At 41.9% G+C, this 19,046-nt stretch overlaps 1 protein-coding gene across 3 annotated transcripts in view; it reads left to right on the top strand.

Annotated features, from left to right (window-relative positions):
- Wdr60 (WD repeat domain 60) overlaps positions 1–19,046 on the top strand; it is a 56,109-nt gene that overhangs the window by 35,761 nt on the left and 1,302 nt on the right. For all 3 annotated transcript variants that reach the window (XM_021179531.2, XM_021179530.2, XM_021179532.2), the window contains 9 exons: positions 1,214–1,386; positions 2,307–2,469; positions 8,342–8,455; positions 8,558–8,619; positions 9,070–9,121; positions 10,668–10,728; positions 13,571–13,670; positions 13,847–13,978; positions 15,438–15,661. In XM_021179531.2, the coding sequence (XP_021035190.1) occupies positions 1,214–1,386; positions 2,307–2,469; positions 8,342–8,455; positions 8,558–8,619; positions 9,070–9,121; positions 10,668–10,728; positions 13,571–13,670; positions 13,847–13,978; positions 15,438–15,661 (1,081 nt within the window). The remainder of the gene's footprint in view (positions 1–1,213; positions 1,387–2,306; positions 2,470–8,341; positions 8,456–8,557; positions 8,620–9,069; positions 9,122–10,667; positions 10,729–13,570; positions 13,671–13,846; positions 13,979–15,437; positions 15,662–19,046) is intronic.

Here is a 19,046-nt window from a genome sequence, read left to right as displayed (position 1 = left end):
AGAGAGAGAGAGAGAGAGAGAGAGAGAGAGAGAGGGAGAGAGGGGAGAGGGAGAGGGAGAGAGGGGAGAGGGAGAGAGAGAGAAAGTAGAAGAAGAGAAGAGAAGAGAAGAGAAGAGAAGAGAAGAGAAGAGAAGAGAAGAGAAGAGAAGAGAGAAACCTTATTGGTGTTACTGAAAACTAGAAACCAGGCCTATGAGGTGACTTAGTGGGCCATCACTTTGATGTGTATGACTGGCAATCTGAGTTCAATTCATGTAAAGACTGGAAGAAAAGAGCCAACTCCATAAGGTCGTCCTCTGACTTGGACATATGTGCTTGCTTCTTCTTAGCATGGCCACATGCATACACACGCAGTCACAGCAGAAACCCAGTAACAATGGTGTCAGAGTTTTGCCCATGAGCGGTGAAGGAGCACATCTAACTATGTCATTGCTTTTCTGGAGGAGCATTGCAGGCTGTTAGAGGAGGCAGTGAGGGTGTGGCTGTGCGTGGGTGAGGAGATGCGGAAGGAAGGACCACTCTGATCCTCAGGAACTAGTCAGCAGATGTAGTTTTACTTCCCAGCCATATTAACCCTGTCTTTGTTGACTACAAAATTCTCACCAGACCATGAGCTTCCATCTACTGTTTCTTCAGTTGATCAACAGTGAGAACTGTACGGAAAGCAGCTCTGCCAAAGAAGTCTTACTCATTCTTGGAATGCTACACCTGGCTTTGGATTAGTTCTCTGCATGGAGTTCTGAGGGCCATTGTAAAGAGAACTAAGGTTCCTAAGAATAGTGTCCTAGTAGTAGCATGTCATGTCAAGAAGGCCCCTCCAGTCATTTCTGACTCTCACACACATGGTGTGAGGAGCTGCTAGATGAGAGGAAGTGTGTTGTCCTGGCCTAGACTGCCCCATAGTCAAAGGATTTCCCTTTGGTCAAGCCACATGGTCTCCATGGACACAGAATTTAGGTTTAGGCTGTAGGCACGGAGAAGACTGACGTTTGGGGATTGAGGACCTAGCTCATTGGGTATAGTGCTTTCCTAGCGTGCAGAACACCTGGGATAAAGTCCTTAGTACTGAATATCTTGTCTTAGAACGGTTCAGGTCTGATATTTGCTCAGCTTTGAACAACCCATGTGTTCTTCCTCATTGAGTTGGATTTTATGTGGGTATTGTGAAGTATTTTAAATGCTAAAGTGAAATACGTTTTCTCCTATCTCCAGGTCGGAAAGTATCCTGCTTGCATGCATCTCGAGTTCAGAGGCAGACCGTGGTCTCTGTTCATGACCTACCTGAAAAGGCTTTTGCCCCATCGCTGGATAGCCGGCACCTCCTCTGTGTGTGGGATATTTGGCAGCCTTCAGGGCCCCAGAAGGTTCTGATATGTGAGTCAAAGGTACACTGAGGAGGAGTCTGTGCTTGCTTCTAGGAGGGTCCCAGAAGGAGGGACAGAGATAACAGATTGAGAGTATGAGTAGGGCCCTGTTTCTAGTGCCTTGTCTCTAGACAAAACCCATTTGTTCTGATCTAGAAATTCTAGAAATTAACAGGTTATTTCAGCCTGAAAAACCCAGGATTATCATGCAGGAGGCTCTCTGTCACCTGTAAACTAGCAAATGAACATAGCTATAGGCTTAATAAAAGCATGGTCAGGATGGCCACAAGACCAGGATATTTGAATCATGCTATTTAGGGCTTGATACTTTGAGATGTCTTAATATTCTTGTGATTTCTTCTTCTTCTTCTTCTTTTCCTCTTCCTCTTCCTTTTTTTCCCTCTGACAGGAAGCATGTAACCCAGACTGGCCTTGAATTCTCTATGCAGTTGAGGATGGCCTTGAACTTCGGCTCTCCTGCCTCTACCTTACCTCTCGAGTGCAGGGCTTACAGAAGTGCCCCACCATGCCTTTTACAATATCTTAAAATGGCTTGTAGTGAGTGCCTTTGTCACTTACTCAGATTCTTCTGCCTTCCATGTGACTTTGGTCCTGTTACTGTCTTGGCCACTGGCATCTTCCCTTTCATATCACTTCATTTTTGGTTGGAGGGACTATGCCTTGATGGTGTGTACCCGGTGTACATGGATAGTAGATGCCTTAACATGATCATATTCCTACAGAATGGATTTTCTTATTCTACTGTCTGTGTGAAGAAACTCACACTTGGGCAGTTGACATTTATTTATATGTACAAGTCTGTGTTCTACTTAATTGTATCCTGTGAGGACCTTCATGTGTCAGTCCATTCTTAGTCAGTTATTCTGTGAATGTGCCTACTATAGAATGTAGACGTTAACTTCCTGTGATTGATTTTTCAGGTCACATGCTGCTGCTTTAGCCCTTTAAAAGCATTTTTGCTGTTTGCGGGAACAGTACATGGCTCTGTGGTTGTATGGGACTTAAGAGAAGACTCCAGGATACACCATTATGTGAGACTGAGCAATTGTTTCTGGGCTTTCAGGACCCCAACATTCTCCACTGGTTAGTGTTCTCTATCTGCCCTCTAGAAAAGCCTTGACAGACTGAAGGTTTATCTTTATCTGCTTTTATTCATTCATGTTATCCAGAGGAAGAGTTCAGACTCTGGACAAAAGAGGCATTTGCAGTACACACCTGTGATCTAATGGGATTGACTAACTCTTTCACAGGGGTCACATATCAGAGAGCCTACATATCAGATATTTACAGTATGAGTCATAACAGTATCAAAATTCCACTTATGAAATAGCAACAAAAATAAATTTATGATCAGAGGTCACTACAACATGAGGAACTGTATTAAAGGGCCACAGCATTAGGAAGGTTGAGAACCACTGCTCTAGGCCCAATAAGAGACCTTGTCTCAAAAAACAAAAGAAAAGAAAATAAACCCAACCAAACAAACCAACAGCAGCAAAACAAAACACGGAGAATGATCAAGGAAGACACCTGATGTCTGCCTCTGGTTTCCACAAGTACATACCTGCATGTGTATGTGTATGCATGTACAAACACATGAACACACACATACACATACACATACACAAAGAGCAAGCATTTCACACCCGTACGACTTCTTCTAAGTGTTTTATATCCATGACTGCCGTACTAGCCCATTCCTGATGCTGAGAAAGGTGAACTGTTTGTCTAAGCCACGCTGACTGCACGGGTAGGCCCTGTACTCAGAGCTGTCTGCCTATAGCAAGGCCTTGGTGCCATGGTCTTCATTGACTGGCCTTTTCCTTTGGGAGCTGAAGTCCTGTTGACTGAGAGATCAGGCATGGACCTTGTCTGACGCTCTTTCCCCAGTCTTGTCCCTGTCCTGTTCAACCTGAAGAGCTCACACCACCACTCTGGCACCAATCTGTTTTCTGTCATTATTCTGTCCCCGGTCTGCTCTGTCCAGTTTCGGGAAGACGAGAATCACACATGTCATTTGGGGCTTTTCACTGCTGAGAGTTGCAGAATGCACTCCCTCAGTGACTTGCTGCTCTATTGCACACTGTGCCAACTGTTGCTCTGTACCTCACCAGCACTGAGCCGGCAGTTAACCAGCCATTTCAGTAAGCATTTGGTTTTAATTTTGAGGTTTCAACTTGCACTCAGAAGAACTAATGATCCCAAGATTATCTTCATGTGCTTATTTATAAACTAAATATTCTTGTTGATTATGCCTGTTTAAATGTTTGCCCATTTTTTTTTTAAAAAGATTTACTTACTTATTTTATGTATGTGTTGTATGTGTGTACACTGCCACTCTTCTCAGTCATACAAGAAGAGGGCACTGGATCCCGTTACAGATGATTGTGAGCTACCATGTGGTTGCTGGGAATTGAACTCTGAAAAAGCATTCAGTGCTCTTAACCACTGAGCCATCTCTCCAGCCCATATTTGCTCATTTTTTATGGGATTGTTTTAAGTTTGTTTGGGAGAGAAGGTCTAATTATGGAGTCTGGCTGTCTTAAGCTTATAGCAGTGCTCTTACCTCAGCCTCTCAAGTGGTGAGATTACAGGCATGATTTGTGCCTGGCCAAGTTTATTTTATTTTATTGTCATGGTACTAGGGATTGGATCCAGGGGTTTGTATTTGCCAGGCATGGGCATTACACACTGAGATACATCTCTAGCCCCTTAGGTTTTGAAGTTTTATATACTCTGGGTATATTTTACATTTTTTTAAAAATCAGACTCTGTATTCCTTTTTGTAAAATTCCTCTTCAATGAGAGAAAGTTTTAAATCAGATGGAATTTGATTTATCAATATTTTCTCTTACAATCATGCTTTTGATGTCATGATGAACAGTTTTTATTCAACTAAAACTCACAGAGGTTGGGCTGCTTCTTGTGTTTTCCTGACCTGTTGTTATTTTAGGGTTTACTTTTTTTTTTCTTTTTAGATTTATTTATTATTTCTTAAGTACACCGTAGCTGACTTCAGACACTCCATAAGAGGGCATCAGATCTCATTACGGATGGTTGTGAGCCACCATGTGGTTGCTGGGATTTGAACTCTGGACTGTCAGAAAAACAGTCAGTGCGCTTAACCGCTGAGCCATCTCTCCAGCTAGGGTTTACTTTTAGGTCAGTGTACATAGTAAGAGGCCTTAGTCCACAGGTTTAATTTTTATATGTAAATGCCCCATTGAAATTCTCACTCCTGGTCACCATTTCACTGCGTCCAAAGCCTTTTCTGTATGTGTGGCTCTCATCAGTGTGATTGGGATGGGTCTCAGCATGCATCTGGTTTCTGTCCTTCTTGCTTCTGACCATCACTGAACTTTCCATTGTCCCTGTAGTTTGTATCTTTTTTAGAAAGTTCTGTATTTGGAATAAAATGGAATAAGCCTTTTCAGATTGGGTAAGGAAAAATGTTTATGTTTTCATCATGATTTTTAGTGGCCTAACAGCCAAATAATTTTTTTCTTTTAAATTCTTAAAATATAAAATATATAAAAAATAAAAACAAATGTTATGGATAAACGTATCAGTTTTCTTCTTCTTCTTCTTCTTCTTCTTCTTCTTCTTCTTCTTCTTCTTCTTCTTCTTCTTCTTCTTCTTCTTCTTCTTCTTCTTCTTCTTCTTCTTCTTCTCCTTCTCCTTCTCCTTCTCCTTCTCCTTCTCCTTCTCCTTCTCCTTCTCCTTCTCCTTCTCCTTCTCCTCCTCCTCCTCCTCCTCCTCCTCCTCTTCTCCCTCCTCCTCCTCCTCTCCCTCTTCCTCCTCCTCCTCCTCCTTCTTCTTCTTTTTCAAGACAGGGTTTTTCTGTATAGCCCTGGCTGTCTGGGAACTCACTCTGTAGACCAGGCTGGCCTTGAATTCAGAAATCCGCCTGTCTCTGCCTCCCGAGTGCTGGGATTAAGGCGTGCACCACCACTGCCCAGTTTATTAGTTTACTTCTTGAATGAGTAATTTTATAATTTGTGTACAGGTTTTTGTATGAACTTGTTTTTATCTCCTCTGGGTAAATAGCAAATATAATGGCTAATACTGATTTTTGAACTTGACAAGATCTAGAATTACTTCTGAGATAATCCTGGAGGCATGCTAAATAGGGATTACCAGATTAGGTTAGCCTCTGGGCCTGTCTATGAGAGATTGTCTTGTTGATTGAGATGGGAAGACTGTAGATGGTATCATCTGTTGTATTGTGTATATGAGAGAACAGTGCTTTCTTTCTGCTCCCTGACTGCACATGTAATCCAATAGCCATCACAGGCCCCAAGTGCAGGAACCCATGCTGCCTGCCATGGCTTCCCTGAAGCCATGATGTGATGGACTCACATCAGGGAATGTGTGCCAAACTAGCCCTTTCTTTCTTAGGTTACATTTATCAGTTATTTTGTCAGAGCAACATGCAAAGCCACTAAGTCAACTAAAGTACCAGATTCCTGGATTGCTCAGTGAAAAATTGTGGACTGTTTTAGAAAATGGCCGCACCATCTGCATTCCTACTGGCAGTCAGTGGCACCTGCTGCTACTCAGTATCCTCAGCAGCCTTCAGCATGACCAGTGATGTAGGGTTGGGTCATTGTAGTTGGTTGAAGTGGCTCCTTATGGTGACACTTGGAGCAGACTTGTCTTTCTGTATGCTCAGATGCCATTTGTGTGTCTTCTTTGGTAAAGCACCTGTTAAGGTCTTTGTCCCATCTTAAAATTCTTGTTTTCTGGTAGCTGAGTTATTGATATGAGGTAAGTGTTTGTGAGTGTTTCTCCTATCCTGTGTTCTTTTCTTTTAACTAAGTGTTTTTTAAAGTACCTCTCCAAGCACTTTTACCATCACAGACATGTTTCTTCTCTCTGTACTATATTTATATCTGTGCTTTACACATAAAAAGAGCAAGCCACTTTTTATTTCTGTACTAACCAATTTTTGCCCTTTTGGGGAGATACTGTTGCTATGGAGAGTATTTGCAATGGCAGGTACCATATGGATTTTGATGCTATTATAAAAGCTATCTTCTTTCAAACAGAGAAAAGAACATATAACATTTGTTATATGACTCGGGCTCTAAGTTTTCTTTACTCTTGCTGTAATAAAATGCCCCAAGAAATACATATTAAAGAAGAAAGTTCTTATTTGGCTCATAATCCAGGTTATAGGCCACCGTAGCAGGGAAGCTACAGTGGCCAGAACTGGTTACACGATGTCTATAGTCAGAAGAGAGCAACAGATGCATGCCGCAGCTCAGCCCTATCTCGCCTAAAGTATAGGGTGCAGCCCAGCAAATGGCACCTACTTTCTTCAGGCTGGGTCTTCAGGCTGGTGAGCATGACAGTCCCCCACAGGCCAGCCTGACCTAGGTCATCCTCACTGAGACTCTCCAGTGATTGTAGATTGTGTTGACAGTTAACACTAACCATCACATGGCCCAGAGGATACCCTTTAAAACATGGCATTTTCCAACTGCTAATTCACATGAATCTAGCATTGTTTTCAAAGCTCTAAATTCCTAAGCCATACATGATTTTGGCAGGAGACTGGTGTGGCCTCCTCTCACTTCTTTCCTATGAAGTGATACAGCACTTGCTGTAGCTCAGGCATGTTCTCTTTGTAGTTGACGTCATTTCTAGAAGACTGTGTATGATGCGTGAGTAGCTAGTGTGCTGCCCTTGATATAACTCAGGCATGTTGCCTTTGTAGGTGATGTCCTCTCTAGATGACTGCATATGACGTGTGAGTAGCTGTTATGCTCAGGGTTGAGGGAACAACAGGAAAAGTCTGTTTATGTGTAGCACAGGACAGTTGTTCTTCCCCATATTTCTAGTCATGGCTGTTGGATCCACCAATGAGTACAGGGGCCTGGCTGAGGGCACATAAAGTGCTCTATGAAAATACTCCCGTGTTCCCTTTTGCTATCTAAATATCACTAGCAGAACGCAAGAGTGTGAAACTGTGAAGCTTCTGCAAGGAGAGGGGGACTGACTCTTACATGTGGATCCTTCATGTCCTGAGGGGAATCCCCCTGGTGAGCTCTGTAACGTCTCTCCATTGTGTTTTCATTTGCTTTTTCCTAAGTTCAATACAACTCATTTTTTTTTTTCAATTTCTATGTGGGGTTTGATTTCAGGTATTTTTTGCTTGTTGTTTAAGTACATTTCTAAAAGCAGTCTAAAAGAGATTTCATCCTGTTAGACCACCGTCTTGTGCTTTGTGCTTTTCTCTGGGCGGGGTGGGGCAGTGGGAGAATAGTCACACCTGAGAGTGCATTGGTTTCTTTAATTTCTTCTGGCTACAGCTGTATATGGGATTTGAATCTCCAACTCTAAGACATTCTGTAGGCAGCTCTTTCTATCCGTCTGTGGGCAGCAGTACTTCTGATAGTGGCTGTCCCGTTGAAGAGATGCTTGGTCTCATGATCTGGCTGGCACTGCTGTGTTCCCAGGCTTTGCTATTCTTTACCCTTATCAGTTGCCCATGAGCAGCACTTTCTGAAGTCCCTCTTGTATGCCCCTCTTTTCCAAGCCTTTTTGGAGGATTCTGGCCCCAGAATCATGTCCTCTCTTTCTGGAGTGCCTGCTTAAGTTTCTCATTGTCACTGCCCTTGGTCATGGAATATTTTGACTTCCTTCCTAACCCTGTACATGAATTTGCTCAGTGATGTAATAGTTTTGTAATGACACAAGCCTTGGTATTCATTTCTTGTTTTCCCTCTTACAAGTATTTTGAGGTTGTAGTCTCTGTTTGCTAGAGATGCTGAAAATCACGGTCATGGATCTTGATATGTGGTCTACATTAGTCTTGTGACTTAAGGAGAGAGGTATATAGAGAGTCAGGTCTTTAGACCTGGAAGCATCCCTTTATCTTTCTATGTATAATGCTGATTTCATTGCTAAGATGTGAGACTTACAGTGGGTGCTGTGGATCTTTCATCCCTAGATGGAATCCTCACATCGGTGAACCACCGAAGCCCTCTTCAAGCCATAGAGCCAGTTGCTACTTCTGCCTACAAAAAACAGAGCTTTGTGCTTTCACCCTTTTCTACTCAAGAAGGTACAAGATCCCTCACACCCATAAAATCCCTTCTGCATTAGTGATGCAAAGCACTGTACTTATTAAAGCCACTGTTCTTCATTTTGTTTCTGCTTTCGTTAGAAATGGCAGGCTTGTCATTTCATATTGCTTCCCTGGACGAGACTGGGGTTCTCAATGTGTGGGTAAGTAGGAAGTGTGGGGCCACACAGCCATCCATACAGCGGAGTGAACCCACAGGGGAGGAGAATGCACCTGTCCTGGGGAATGGGTCAGAGACAGAACACAATCACAAGGCAGTAAGCCCTCTGTCCTGAGAAGAGGTATGAAGTTCCCTGGCCTTTGGCCTTTGGGAATTTGTAAGGAAATTATAACAAGACATCAGTGCTAGATGATATGTTAGGACTTGTACAGACAGCTACCAATGAGGTTACTGAGAGGGGAGAATACTAAGATAAAAGAATGAATAAATTTGTCACTAGTTCTAAAGCAGATGATTAGTCTTTTCTTATGAAGCAATTATATTTTTTAGGATCTAATATAACATGTTATTTTATTAAAGCTATGCCTTGTGTAGATTGTTTCATGGTTATAAAATGTATCAGTATTCATTTTTTTCAATATTCTGTTTTTAGGTGGTTGTTGAATTACCAAAAGCAGATATCTCAGGTTCAATGAGTGATTTAGGTAATTATTGAAGTAAAAATTAATATTGATTATTGTTTGCTAAAATGAATAGAGATTAAAGATATAAACACCTGCTTTGAAAAATAAGTAATTGACAACCTGAAAAAAAGTGGAAGTCAGAGTTGTATGTTGTATACTTTATCAGCTATTGGATGCACATCTCATTAGCTGGAGCAATTGAATGATATCTAACTCCATGTTCCTTTCTGTAGGTGTCATAAGCTCTGCTCATAGCTGGCATTACTTCTGCCATGTGTCATACCTCAAGGCGACTGTCTTCTTTCTTTTCCAGTATACTTTAGGTTTCCATGGCAGAAGTCCTCCTGCATTTGGAGCTTTCTTCTGTGGCTTTGGATTTACCAGTGCATACGAGTGCACTAAGTGTGGCTGTCCTCAGGCCACCACAGTGGGAATGGGAATGGGGATGCTCCCATGTAGAGCAAGAGAGATGTGGAAACACACTAGGGTCTCCCGTGGTTTTCTGTTTTCAGACCACTTGGCTTTCAGTTCCAAGAGGCCTCAGCCGATTCAGCCCCATTAGATCCTGTGGTCTAGTTTGTCTGCATTTTAAAGTCAGCTTTCTTACTCTGAATTCCTAATCCTTACTCTAATTCTCTAGTGGCAAAGTCTCCTCTCGTCTTATTCATGTCCCCAAGATTTACACGGCCTTGCTCCAGGTCTCCAGATTCAGAAGCACATGCTGGTCACTTCTTACTGAAGTTCCATTCAAATCAGGTTTACCGTGGCTGTGGTTGAGACCAGGCTAGCCTGATCTGTAGATGTGTCACCTCTGTGATAGCATCAGTACTGTGTGATAGTTATAAGACGCAGGTCATGCACTGCGCTTGAAGCTGCCCTTTCTTTCTAGCATGAGTTGAATATATTCCTACATGCTTTTAATTCAACTGCACTCAAGGTTCTGGATACTATCTTGCCTAGGATTTGGGTTTCAACATATATAAATCCCTAATTCTTTCCTCTGTAGTAATATATCAAAGGGAGAATAGCATTAGGACAGACATTTAGCCCGGAATTTGAGAAGAGCAAGGGAAGGAATGGGAAGTAAAGCCAGGCCTAGGGGCTGGAGTGCAGTGATGTTGGAGCAGAAGTTAGAGAAGCTGATGAAGACAAACTGAGACTGGAGGAGTTTGGGACACTAGTGGCCATTCAGCAAAACCTGGAATGTTTCCAAGGATGGCTTTGAATGACAGGTGCCTTGGGTATCTACAGCACTGGGTTTGGCATTTTAACTTATTATTCAGTACATATGTTACCTGCTGTCCTCACCACTCTGAAAATGTGGGGGTATCTGGATCATGGCCCGGCGGACTTCTGATAATAATCTACAAATTCTTGACACTCCTCTTTAGCCAAGTCACAGGTACCTCAACTAGACTTACAGGGAGTTCTGCTTGTCATTTATATTTTGGCATTCCTTCTGGTTATAGATACTTACATAAAGAAGAATGAATCCAGACAACTGTGGATAGGTTTTGATTTAGCTTACATTAAGAGATGTGCATGTTTCTGGGTTGTCTGATTCTAGGTCTGATACCTGGAGGAAGGATCAAGTTGGTACACAGCACTGTAATCCAGTTGGGTAACAGGTGAGACTCCCCCTGGGGACTAAACACCTCCCGCATCCCAGAGAGACTCTACTTCCTGTTAAATGCATGTTCTGTTTTTGCAATGAGGACCCAGTTTCTTTTTCTTTCTTTCTTTCTTTCTTTCTTTCTTTCTTTCTTTCTTTCTTTCTTTCTTTCTTTCTTTTTTTGTTTTTTTCAAAACAGGGTTTCTCTGTATAGTCCTGGCTGTCCTGGAACTCACTTTGTAGACCAGGCTGGCCTTGAACTCAGAAATCCACCTGTCTTTGCCTCCCAAGTGCTGGGATTAAAGGTATGCGGCACCAATGCCTGGCTCTTTTTTTTTTTAATTATTATTAGATATTTTCTTTATTTACATTTTAAATGTTATCCCCTTTCCTAGTTTCCCCTCTGAAAATTCCCTATGCCCTCCCCTCTCCCTCTGCTCTTCAACCCACTCACTCCCATTCCTGGTCCTGGCATTCCCCTATATTGGTGCATAGAGCCTTCACAGGACCAAGGGACTCTCCTTCCACTGATAACCAACTAGGCCATCCTCATCTACATATACATCTAGTTGCTGCTATTCTAATGCCTTCATGTGTGTCACACATCTGCTGGGCTTCTGTAAGACTCTTCTCTCTACTGTAGACTTCTCTCTTCATATCACACATTGTATTTATTTTTTAATTGTAATTTCCTCCAGGAATTAACAGTATATTCTTACAGGACTTATATACTCTTCAAAGTGAAATAGCTAATGTATTTGATGCCATGTTTTCTCTCAAAACTCATAGCTGTGTTTTTGCAAGATCTGTGGGAAAGGAGGAGTAGAGGCAGACTGGATTATAACGAGAGTCCTAACTTAATAGCCTCCCCTACCTGGGATAAATAGGGTGGTAGCCCAGACTGATATACCAGGTCTTTGTCTCCCCTTCTGCCAGTTGTGGACTATGGATGTCCTGGGCACAGTAGCCATTTTGTCCTCAGTGATCCCAGCAAGCATGCCAGTGAAGAAAAACATCCCTTCTGTGTGTAGTTATGAGAATGATGTGTTGGTAGTATGGCCATAGACACCATAGACATGTGTGTAGTTATGAGATTGATGTGTTGGTAGTATGGCCATAGACACCATAGACATGTGTGTAGTTATGAGATTGATGTGTTGGTAGTATGGCCATAGACACCAATGTGGGAGCCTGAAGAAGGGGATTAGTGGGGTCTAGAATGAGATGGGAACTTTTTTTTTTTTTTTTNGTTTTTTGAGACAGGGTTTCTCTGTATATCCTTGGCTGTCCTGGAACTCACTTTGTAGACCAGGCTGGCCTCAAACTCAGAAATCCGCCTGCCTCTGCCTCCCAAGTGCTGGGATTAAAGGCGTGCGCCACCACGCCCGGCTGGGAACTTCTTTGAGAAAGTGATATGTGGTAGATGGAATAAGAATAACTCCCCCATAGGCTCATTTACTTGAATGTTTAGTCACTATGGTTGGGCTCTGAGATTATAGAAGCCCATGCCAGGCCCAGTTGTCTTTCTCTCTGCCTTGCTGTCTATGAATCAGGATGTAAAGATCTGAGTTACTGCTTCACCATCATGTCTGTCTGCTTCCTTCCATGATGATCATGCACTAATCTTTTAAAACTGTAAGTGAGCCTCCAATTAAAAGCTCCCTTTAATAAGAGCTGCCGTGGTCATGATTTCTCCTTACAGCAATAGAACATTGACTAAGACGTAATAACTGGGCTTGGTCCTTAAATAGTTAAAGCTTGGTCTTGGTAAAGTAGTCATGGTTCTAAGGCAAAATGTGCTTATATTTTGAGATACCTGTCAGTGTGATGTTGAGAAAAATGGGAGTTGGGGCTGGTCTTGCCATGTCTTCTTCTGTGATGACAGTCTAGACAATGGCTTGGAGGGGGCAGGGTCTTACTCTGGAGAAGTGGAATGTTATTTTTGTGATATAGGATTATCAACTTGGAAAAATGTGAGTTTGGAATACAGTAAGGGAGATTGGAGTCAAGGAAATCAATTTAGAAACCACTGTAGCAGCCTGTATGAAAAACAGCATGGGTATGGAGAATCAGATGTGAATTGAAGAGTGGAAACTTGGTGTTCAGCCAGATTATGAGGCCTTTACAGTAACCTGTGGCTCAAGCCCTGTACAATCTTAGATACATTGAGCTTTCCCCAGTTGTAGACCTAAAACTGAGACCCCTGAACAGGACTTTAGAATTCACTACCCCTTTAGTGTGAGGAAAATTTAGAAAGTTTCACCCCGAGTTGAAGGAAAATGGGTACTTGGAAGAACTTGAAACCTCAAGCTAGATGTGGGCTCAGGAACCTACAAGTTTGGGATGTGAACATCAGAGTCCCAGGGACCTTGAGGCATAAGGGCAACTGCCTGGTGGGAAGCTGGGGGTTATGGAATTTCAACAAGACATCTGCAAAAGATGAGTTCACATGCTCACCTGCCAGAAGCAAGGGGAAATGGTGCACTTTGTAAGAACTCTCATTATAGTGGAACTCACTGGTCAATACAGACTCACCTTGTCTCAGTATCAGGCCTGTTGGCAATTGTACAATCTAAAAAACATGTTTAGAAGCAATGTTGTAATTTTGTAATTTCCAAAATTTCCACCAATGAGTGGTTAGATAATAGATTCAACATGGTTGATAGAAGAATCAGTAACAAAATGGTAGATCTGCAGAACCGATCAAGTTTGTGATACCAGAGAAAGGAATAGGAAGCAGAATAGCTGAAACCATGGAGGCAGCCTGATAGGAGTGGCTCCTCATTGGAGGCAGCCTGATAGGAGTGGCTTGTCATTTTGTAAAGGCCATGTGTTCATCTCTGCTATTTATTTTTCAGTCTTTCTCATAAAGATAGTGAACTGTGGGGGTCGACACAAACACTGAGTGTCAAATTCCTGCCTTCAGATCCTAATCACTTTGTTGTCGGCACCGACATGGTTAGTAGTAGCTTACATTTCATCCTTTCTACCTAGAGTTACCTGATGAATAACTTTATATCAGATTAATTTACTGTTTGCTTTTGTTATAATATCTGAAACGTATTTCTTGAATATTGTGTTGTCCAGTCTTGTGTCTAATCTTTGGCTATTTTTGGTGTTCTTGTAATAATTAGGGACTTATAAGCCACAGTACCAGGCAAGATTGGAGAGTATCTCCCAGGGTGTTCAAACCTGAGCAACACGGTGTCAGACCAATAAAAGTTAACGTGATTGATTTTTCTCCATTTGAAGAAACAGTATTCTTGGTAAGAAAGTCACTTTTTGGTTAAATTATTTACCTTTTGGGGCAATATAACATTGTAATTCAGTAGAAAATTTAGGAAGTTATGGTCTCTTAGTAGTCTACAAACTAATCATTAGTTGGACCTCAGTGATGTAAAAGTGAGACACAGGATATTATTAACAAAAAAACTAAATTAAATTGACTCAGAAATTTAACTCTCTTTAAGAAATACTTTGTTTAGTTGCAGGATACTTGGGATTTGAAAGGAAGATAACCCATGGTCAACTGGCTCTCATGGCAACTAACTAACCCATGGTCAACTGGCTCTCATGGCAACTAACCCAGTCCACAAAACAGTCATCATTCCTTTCTGAGACCACAAGCCCCTGACCTAATTACCTTTCACTTGATTCATCCCTTAAATGTCACACTGCCTCTCAACACTCAGCACTGCCTCTCAGTCCTGTTATGTTGACTAAGTCTCTAGCACATGAGTCAGTGGGGACAAACTTGATTCAGACCATAGCCATGGTTTACCAGTTCCTAAGTGTGCAATCTCAGCATGTATAGAGCTTTAACCCCTTGTGCAGATGCAGAGAAGCCAGTTTTCAGTATCCAAGATGCTTTTTGTGTCTGAGTTAATTACACACCCAGACATTGTGTTCAGAGATTATTCAGCTTCACTCTTGCTTCACTCCAGTATGATTTTGTTATTTATATGAAATTAGCGTTTAAAATGTGTCTCTGTTGGTATTTTGCTTTAGAATTTGATTCTAGTTGAATATATATTATTTATTGTTTCAGAATTTTATATAACTGCATCTTTTTTTGAGTATGGGAAGGATTAAAGAGTGAGGAAGAATTAATCTTCTCTTTCTAGGTTAATAATTTGATCTTTCACTAAACCATCTAAGTTTTGATTTTATGACATGCTGTCACTAGAGATACAACTGTTTAAGAAGGTGACACTGCACCTGTGCAGCAGTCAGTGACACTCAACTCTTAAACATGTGTTTACATTTCCATTGGGCGCACTGATGGCTGCTGTCTGGTCCACCGTGGCGAGTGCTCATGGTCGCTCACCTCCCTGTTTGTGAGGACAAGGGGGCTGGTGTCTGTTTCCAGGGCGAGCAAGCACTCTCTGTGAGGAGGATAGGTTTTTTAAATTAAAAAAAAATTTTTTTTTTACTTACTCACTTTATATCCCGTTCACTGTCTCTCTCCTATTCATCCTCTTCTACCATCCTTCCCCTATCCTCTCTCCCCTTCTCCTCTGAGCTGGTGTGGGTACTCCTGGGTAGCTCCCTACCCTGGCATTTCAAGTGTGAGGATAGGTTTAATGATATGTCTTTATGTTCAGAAAACAAGAGCAAGCCAAAATGTTATTGTACAAACAAGGGAAGCTACTTTGAAAACTTTCCCTGGGTGTTAGGATGGAAATTAAAGGAAAGAACAATAGGGTTTCCACATCCCAATTGCAGGCTGGCTGTTCAGATGGAAGCATCAGGCTGCACCAGCTGACGTCTGAGAGGCCCATCATGCAGTGGGACAATAGCACCAGTGGCCATGCTGTTACTAGTCTGCAGTGGTCCCCAACAAGGCCTGCAGTGTTCCTGGTCCAGGACGATGCGTCTAGGATCTATGTCTGGGATCTTCTTGAGAATGACCTGGGTCCTGTGGCCCAGCAGCCCATCTCTCCAGATAAGTGAGTACAGGCCAGTCACCCTCATCCTTGCTCTTCTTAAATTACAGGTTCAAATTTACATTTAACACCACATTTGTATGTATTATATAGTCAAAAGTATTTTTAACAGTAGTTTTAGTTTGTAGTCAAATCAAAACATACACTGAGGTCCTATATGTACTTGGATGCTCTCCCCCCAGTTGTGCACCCTCTTGCTGCCAAGATCTCCATCCACGTGTGCTCTGCTGCATTTGTCCCATACTGACATGTCATGTGCATCCTATTCCATTTTACATTGGCTTCATCCTTGCTGATCATTAAGCAATACTGTGAAAATCACTTTAAAATGCAGTCATTTTATATCTATCATCAGATGACACAGTAGATAGGAGAGTAGTAGTCTTCATCACGATTATTCTGGTAGAAACAGTTTCTGTGATGACTCACAGATTCAACATGAGCGATCTACAGCGTATTCCTTCAGGTTTCTCAAAGATAGCAGGACATGTGAGGCATAAGCCATGGAGTCACCAGTCCCTACACACCCTTCCCACTGTGTACGATTGAAACCTGCTATGCAAAGTTCAAAGCATGTAAATTGCAATTGATCCTTGATTAAAAGCTTAACATTTATTTATTTGTGTGCACAATTGTATGTGCTGTGGTGCCCATGTGGAGGTGAGATGACAGCCTGTGGGATTCCATTCTCTGCTTTCCATGTAGAAGCCAGGACTAGAACTTGTGTCATCAGGTTTGATAGCAAGTGCCGTTACTGGCTGAACCATCTTGCTGGCCTGTTGCAAATACTTTGAAATAATTCTTTGCCTTTATTCTTTTATTTATAAAAGATTTAATTTGGAAGGGTTCTCAAGAGAGAACCATATATATAGTCACCTATATTTTGTTCTTGGCATTTTATAACCATATTAGGTGGGTATGTGTGCCAGGGACTTGGGGTAATTTTTTTAAAATTAAAAATAGTTTTTTTTAAAAAATACAATCTATTCTGATTACAGCCCCCATCTCCAATTTCTCCCTGACTGGATCTACCTCCTGATCCACCTGAATCCACACCCATTAAAATACAAACAGGCAATAATAATAATAATTATAATAATAATAATAATAATAGAAAAAGAAACAAACCAGAATAAGACAAAAACAAACAAATGGAAAGAGCCAAAGAAAAGACAAAAGAAACATACAGATGCTGAAACACATATTCTCACACACAGAAAACACATAAGACATAATAGGTGGACAAAAGATCTGTAAGGGTAAAAAAAAAAAAAAAAAAAAGAAAAAAAATGTGAAGCCCCGATAAAGTATTGTGAAACCAAAACAAAAGGCAAAAAACCAAAACAGTCCATTGGGTTTGTTGTGTGTCTTCCATCTGCTTCTGGGCATGGGGTTGACTTTAAGTGTGGTTTATGTACCTTGTAGGACTTTGTTGGAGAAAACTAATTCCTCCTGTGAATGGACATGAACTGGAGATAGCTTCTGGCTGTGTGGTTTTGTGTCTGCTTCCTCTCCTAGCCCTAGAACCTCTTCTGGCTTAGACTGTGCAGTCGTGTGGGTGCTGTCACAGTCTCTGAGTTCACACATGCGTCAGGCCTGTTGTGCCCAAAAGGCTGTGTGTGTTTCTTTGGTATCCTCCATCCCCTCTGGCTCTTAGAACTTTTCTGCCTCCTCTTCCACAGGCTTCCCTGAGCCCTGAGGGGAGGGATTTGATGGAGACATCTCACTTAGGACTGAGTGTTCCAGCGTTTTTAACTCTCTGCGCATTGTCAATTGTGGGTCTCTGTATTTGTTCCAACCTACTGCAGGAGGGAGCTTCTCTGATGATGGCTGAGCAAGACACTGATCTATCAGTATAACAGAATGACATTAGGAAGTTTTTTTCTTGCTATGTTCCTTTGGAAGAATGGTAGGTAGTATGTGGGTTTTCCATGGATTTCTAGCCTATCTAGTTTCAGGTCTTAGTTACCTAGGCAGTGTCAGGGACAGGCTCCAATCATAGAGTGAGTCCTAATTGCAGTTGTAATATGGTTACTCCAACAACATTTATGCCACTATTACATCAGTATATCTTGCAGCTAGGTCTCCATTATGGATTGCAAGGTTTATAGCTGGGCTAGTGTTTATATTTTCCTTCTCATAGAGTTCAAAGTACCTTCCAATACTGTGAACACTGAGTCAATAGGGGTGAAGTCTCTAGATGGCACCAGCTTGACTTCTACAAGTTCAGTGAGTTATATAGGTGTTGTCTTCAGCAATAGGGCCTTGCCATCAGCTTGTGGAGAGCAACTAAAAGCTTTGGCAAAAGTCTGGATTATTTGGGGGTTTCTGTGGAGCCCTTTTGGCCAACAACTTGATTAGATGTGACCCATTCCTGGTACTGGAGGTTTTATTTGGTGTCAAGACATGTCTAGTTGAGCTTTGTCTCCCCACTTTTTTTTGATGACTACAGTTCATATTTCTTTTACATATGTACATGTTTTTTTAAAAGTTTTCACTATATTAGGTTTCCACATGATTTCTCAAATGGACCTTAGCTTTCGCTATCCCCCATATCCCCACCTTTATACCTTCTTCTCTCCTTGGTTGATCAGTTCAAATGAAGTTTAAGAAGAAATGTTTGATAGAATGTAAAGGTTATATTAAGGTCTGAAATAAATAAGGATAACATTTATTTAGTTCTAGTGGTAGGTAAATTGGTATTATTCTAGCGAAATATCCATCAATAGAACTGTCTATGGTGGCATGTATGTAATCCTAGCACTTGAGAATCTGAGACAGGGGGATTACAACTTTGAGGCCAGCTTGGGTTTATAGGGGATTCCTGACCAACTTGGGCTACAAAACCAGACCTCATCACAAAAGAAAAGGAAACAAAAACTATATCAACATCTGAGCATGGCGGCTCATGCCCATCATCCCAATACATGGGAGACTGAAGTGAGAGGAGGATCAGACAGTCCTCCTCTAGTCAGCCAGGGATTACAGAACAGTCTGTGCAGCATAGGAACTCTGAAAAGAAACCTAAAAAGCCAGCCAATTACTCACTCTAGCTGTGGGTCACATATGAACACATTTTACATCTAGAAAGTCTGTCAAGAGTCCCGGGGAGGCCATGGCAAAAGGATCAGACACTTCCTGCTGGTCTGGGAAGGATCTGAGAGGGGGCAAGCTTCCCTTCGGATTGTATTTCTGAGACTTGTTACTGGAGGAGGCAAGGGTGGAGTTGGTGACACTGCTCAGCTTGGTAGGGCAATGGCATGCAGAGGGCACACACGGGTCAGCACATGATGGGATGGGCTGCTCACAGGAAGGTAATGCTGTAGAGGGCCTGGGGCTCAGGGCAGGCCTCAGCTGGAGAGTGGATTTGCGGGCTTTGGCATTTATT

The sequence above is a fragment of the Mus caroli genome, chromosome 12 (assembly GCF_900094665.2).
Source record: "Mus caroli chromosome 12, CAROLI_EIJ_v1.1, whole genome shotgun sequence".
NCBI lineage: Eukaryota > Metazoa > Chordata > Mammalia > Rodentia > Muridae > Mus > Mus caroli.
This window is presented reverse-complemented; position numbering and strand designations above follow the sequence as displayed.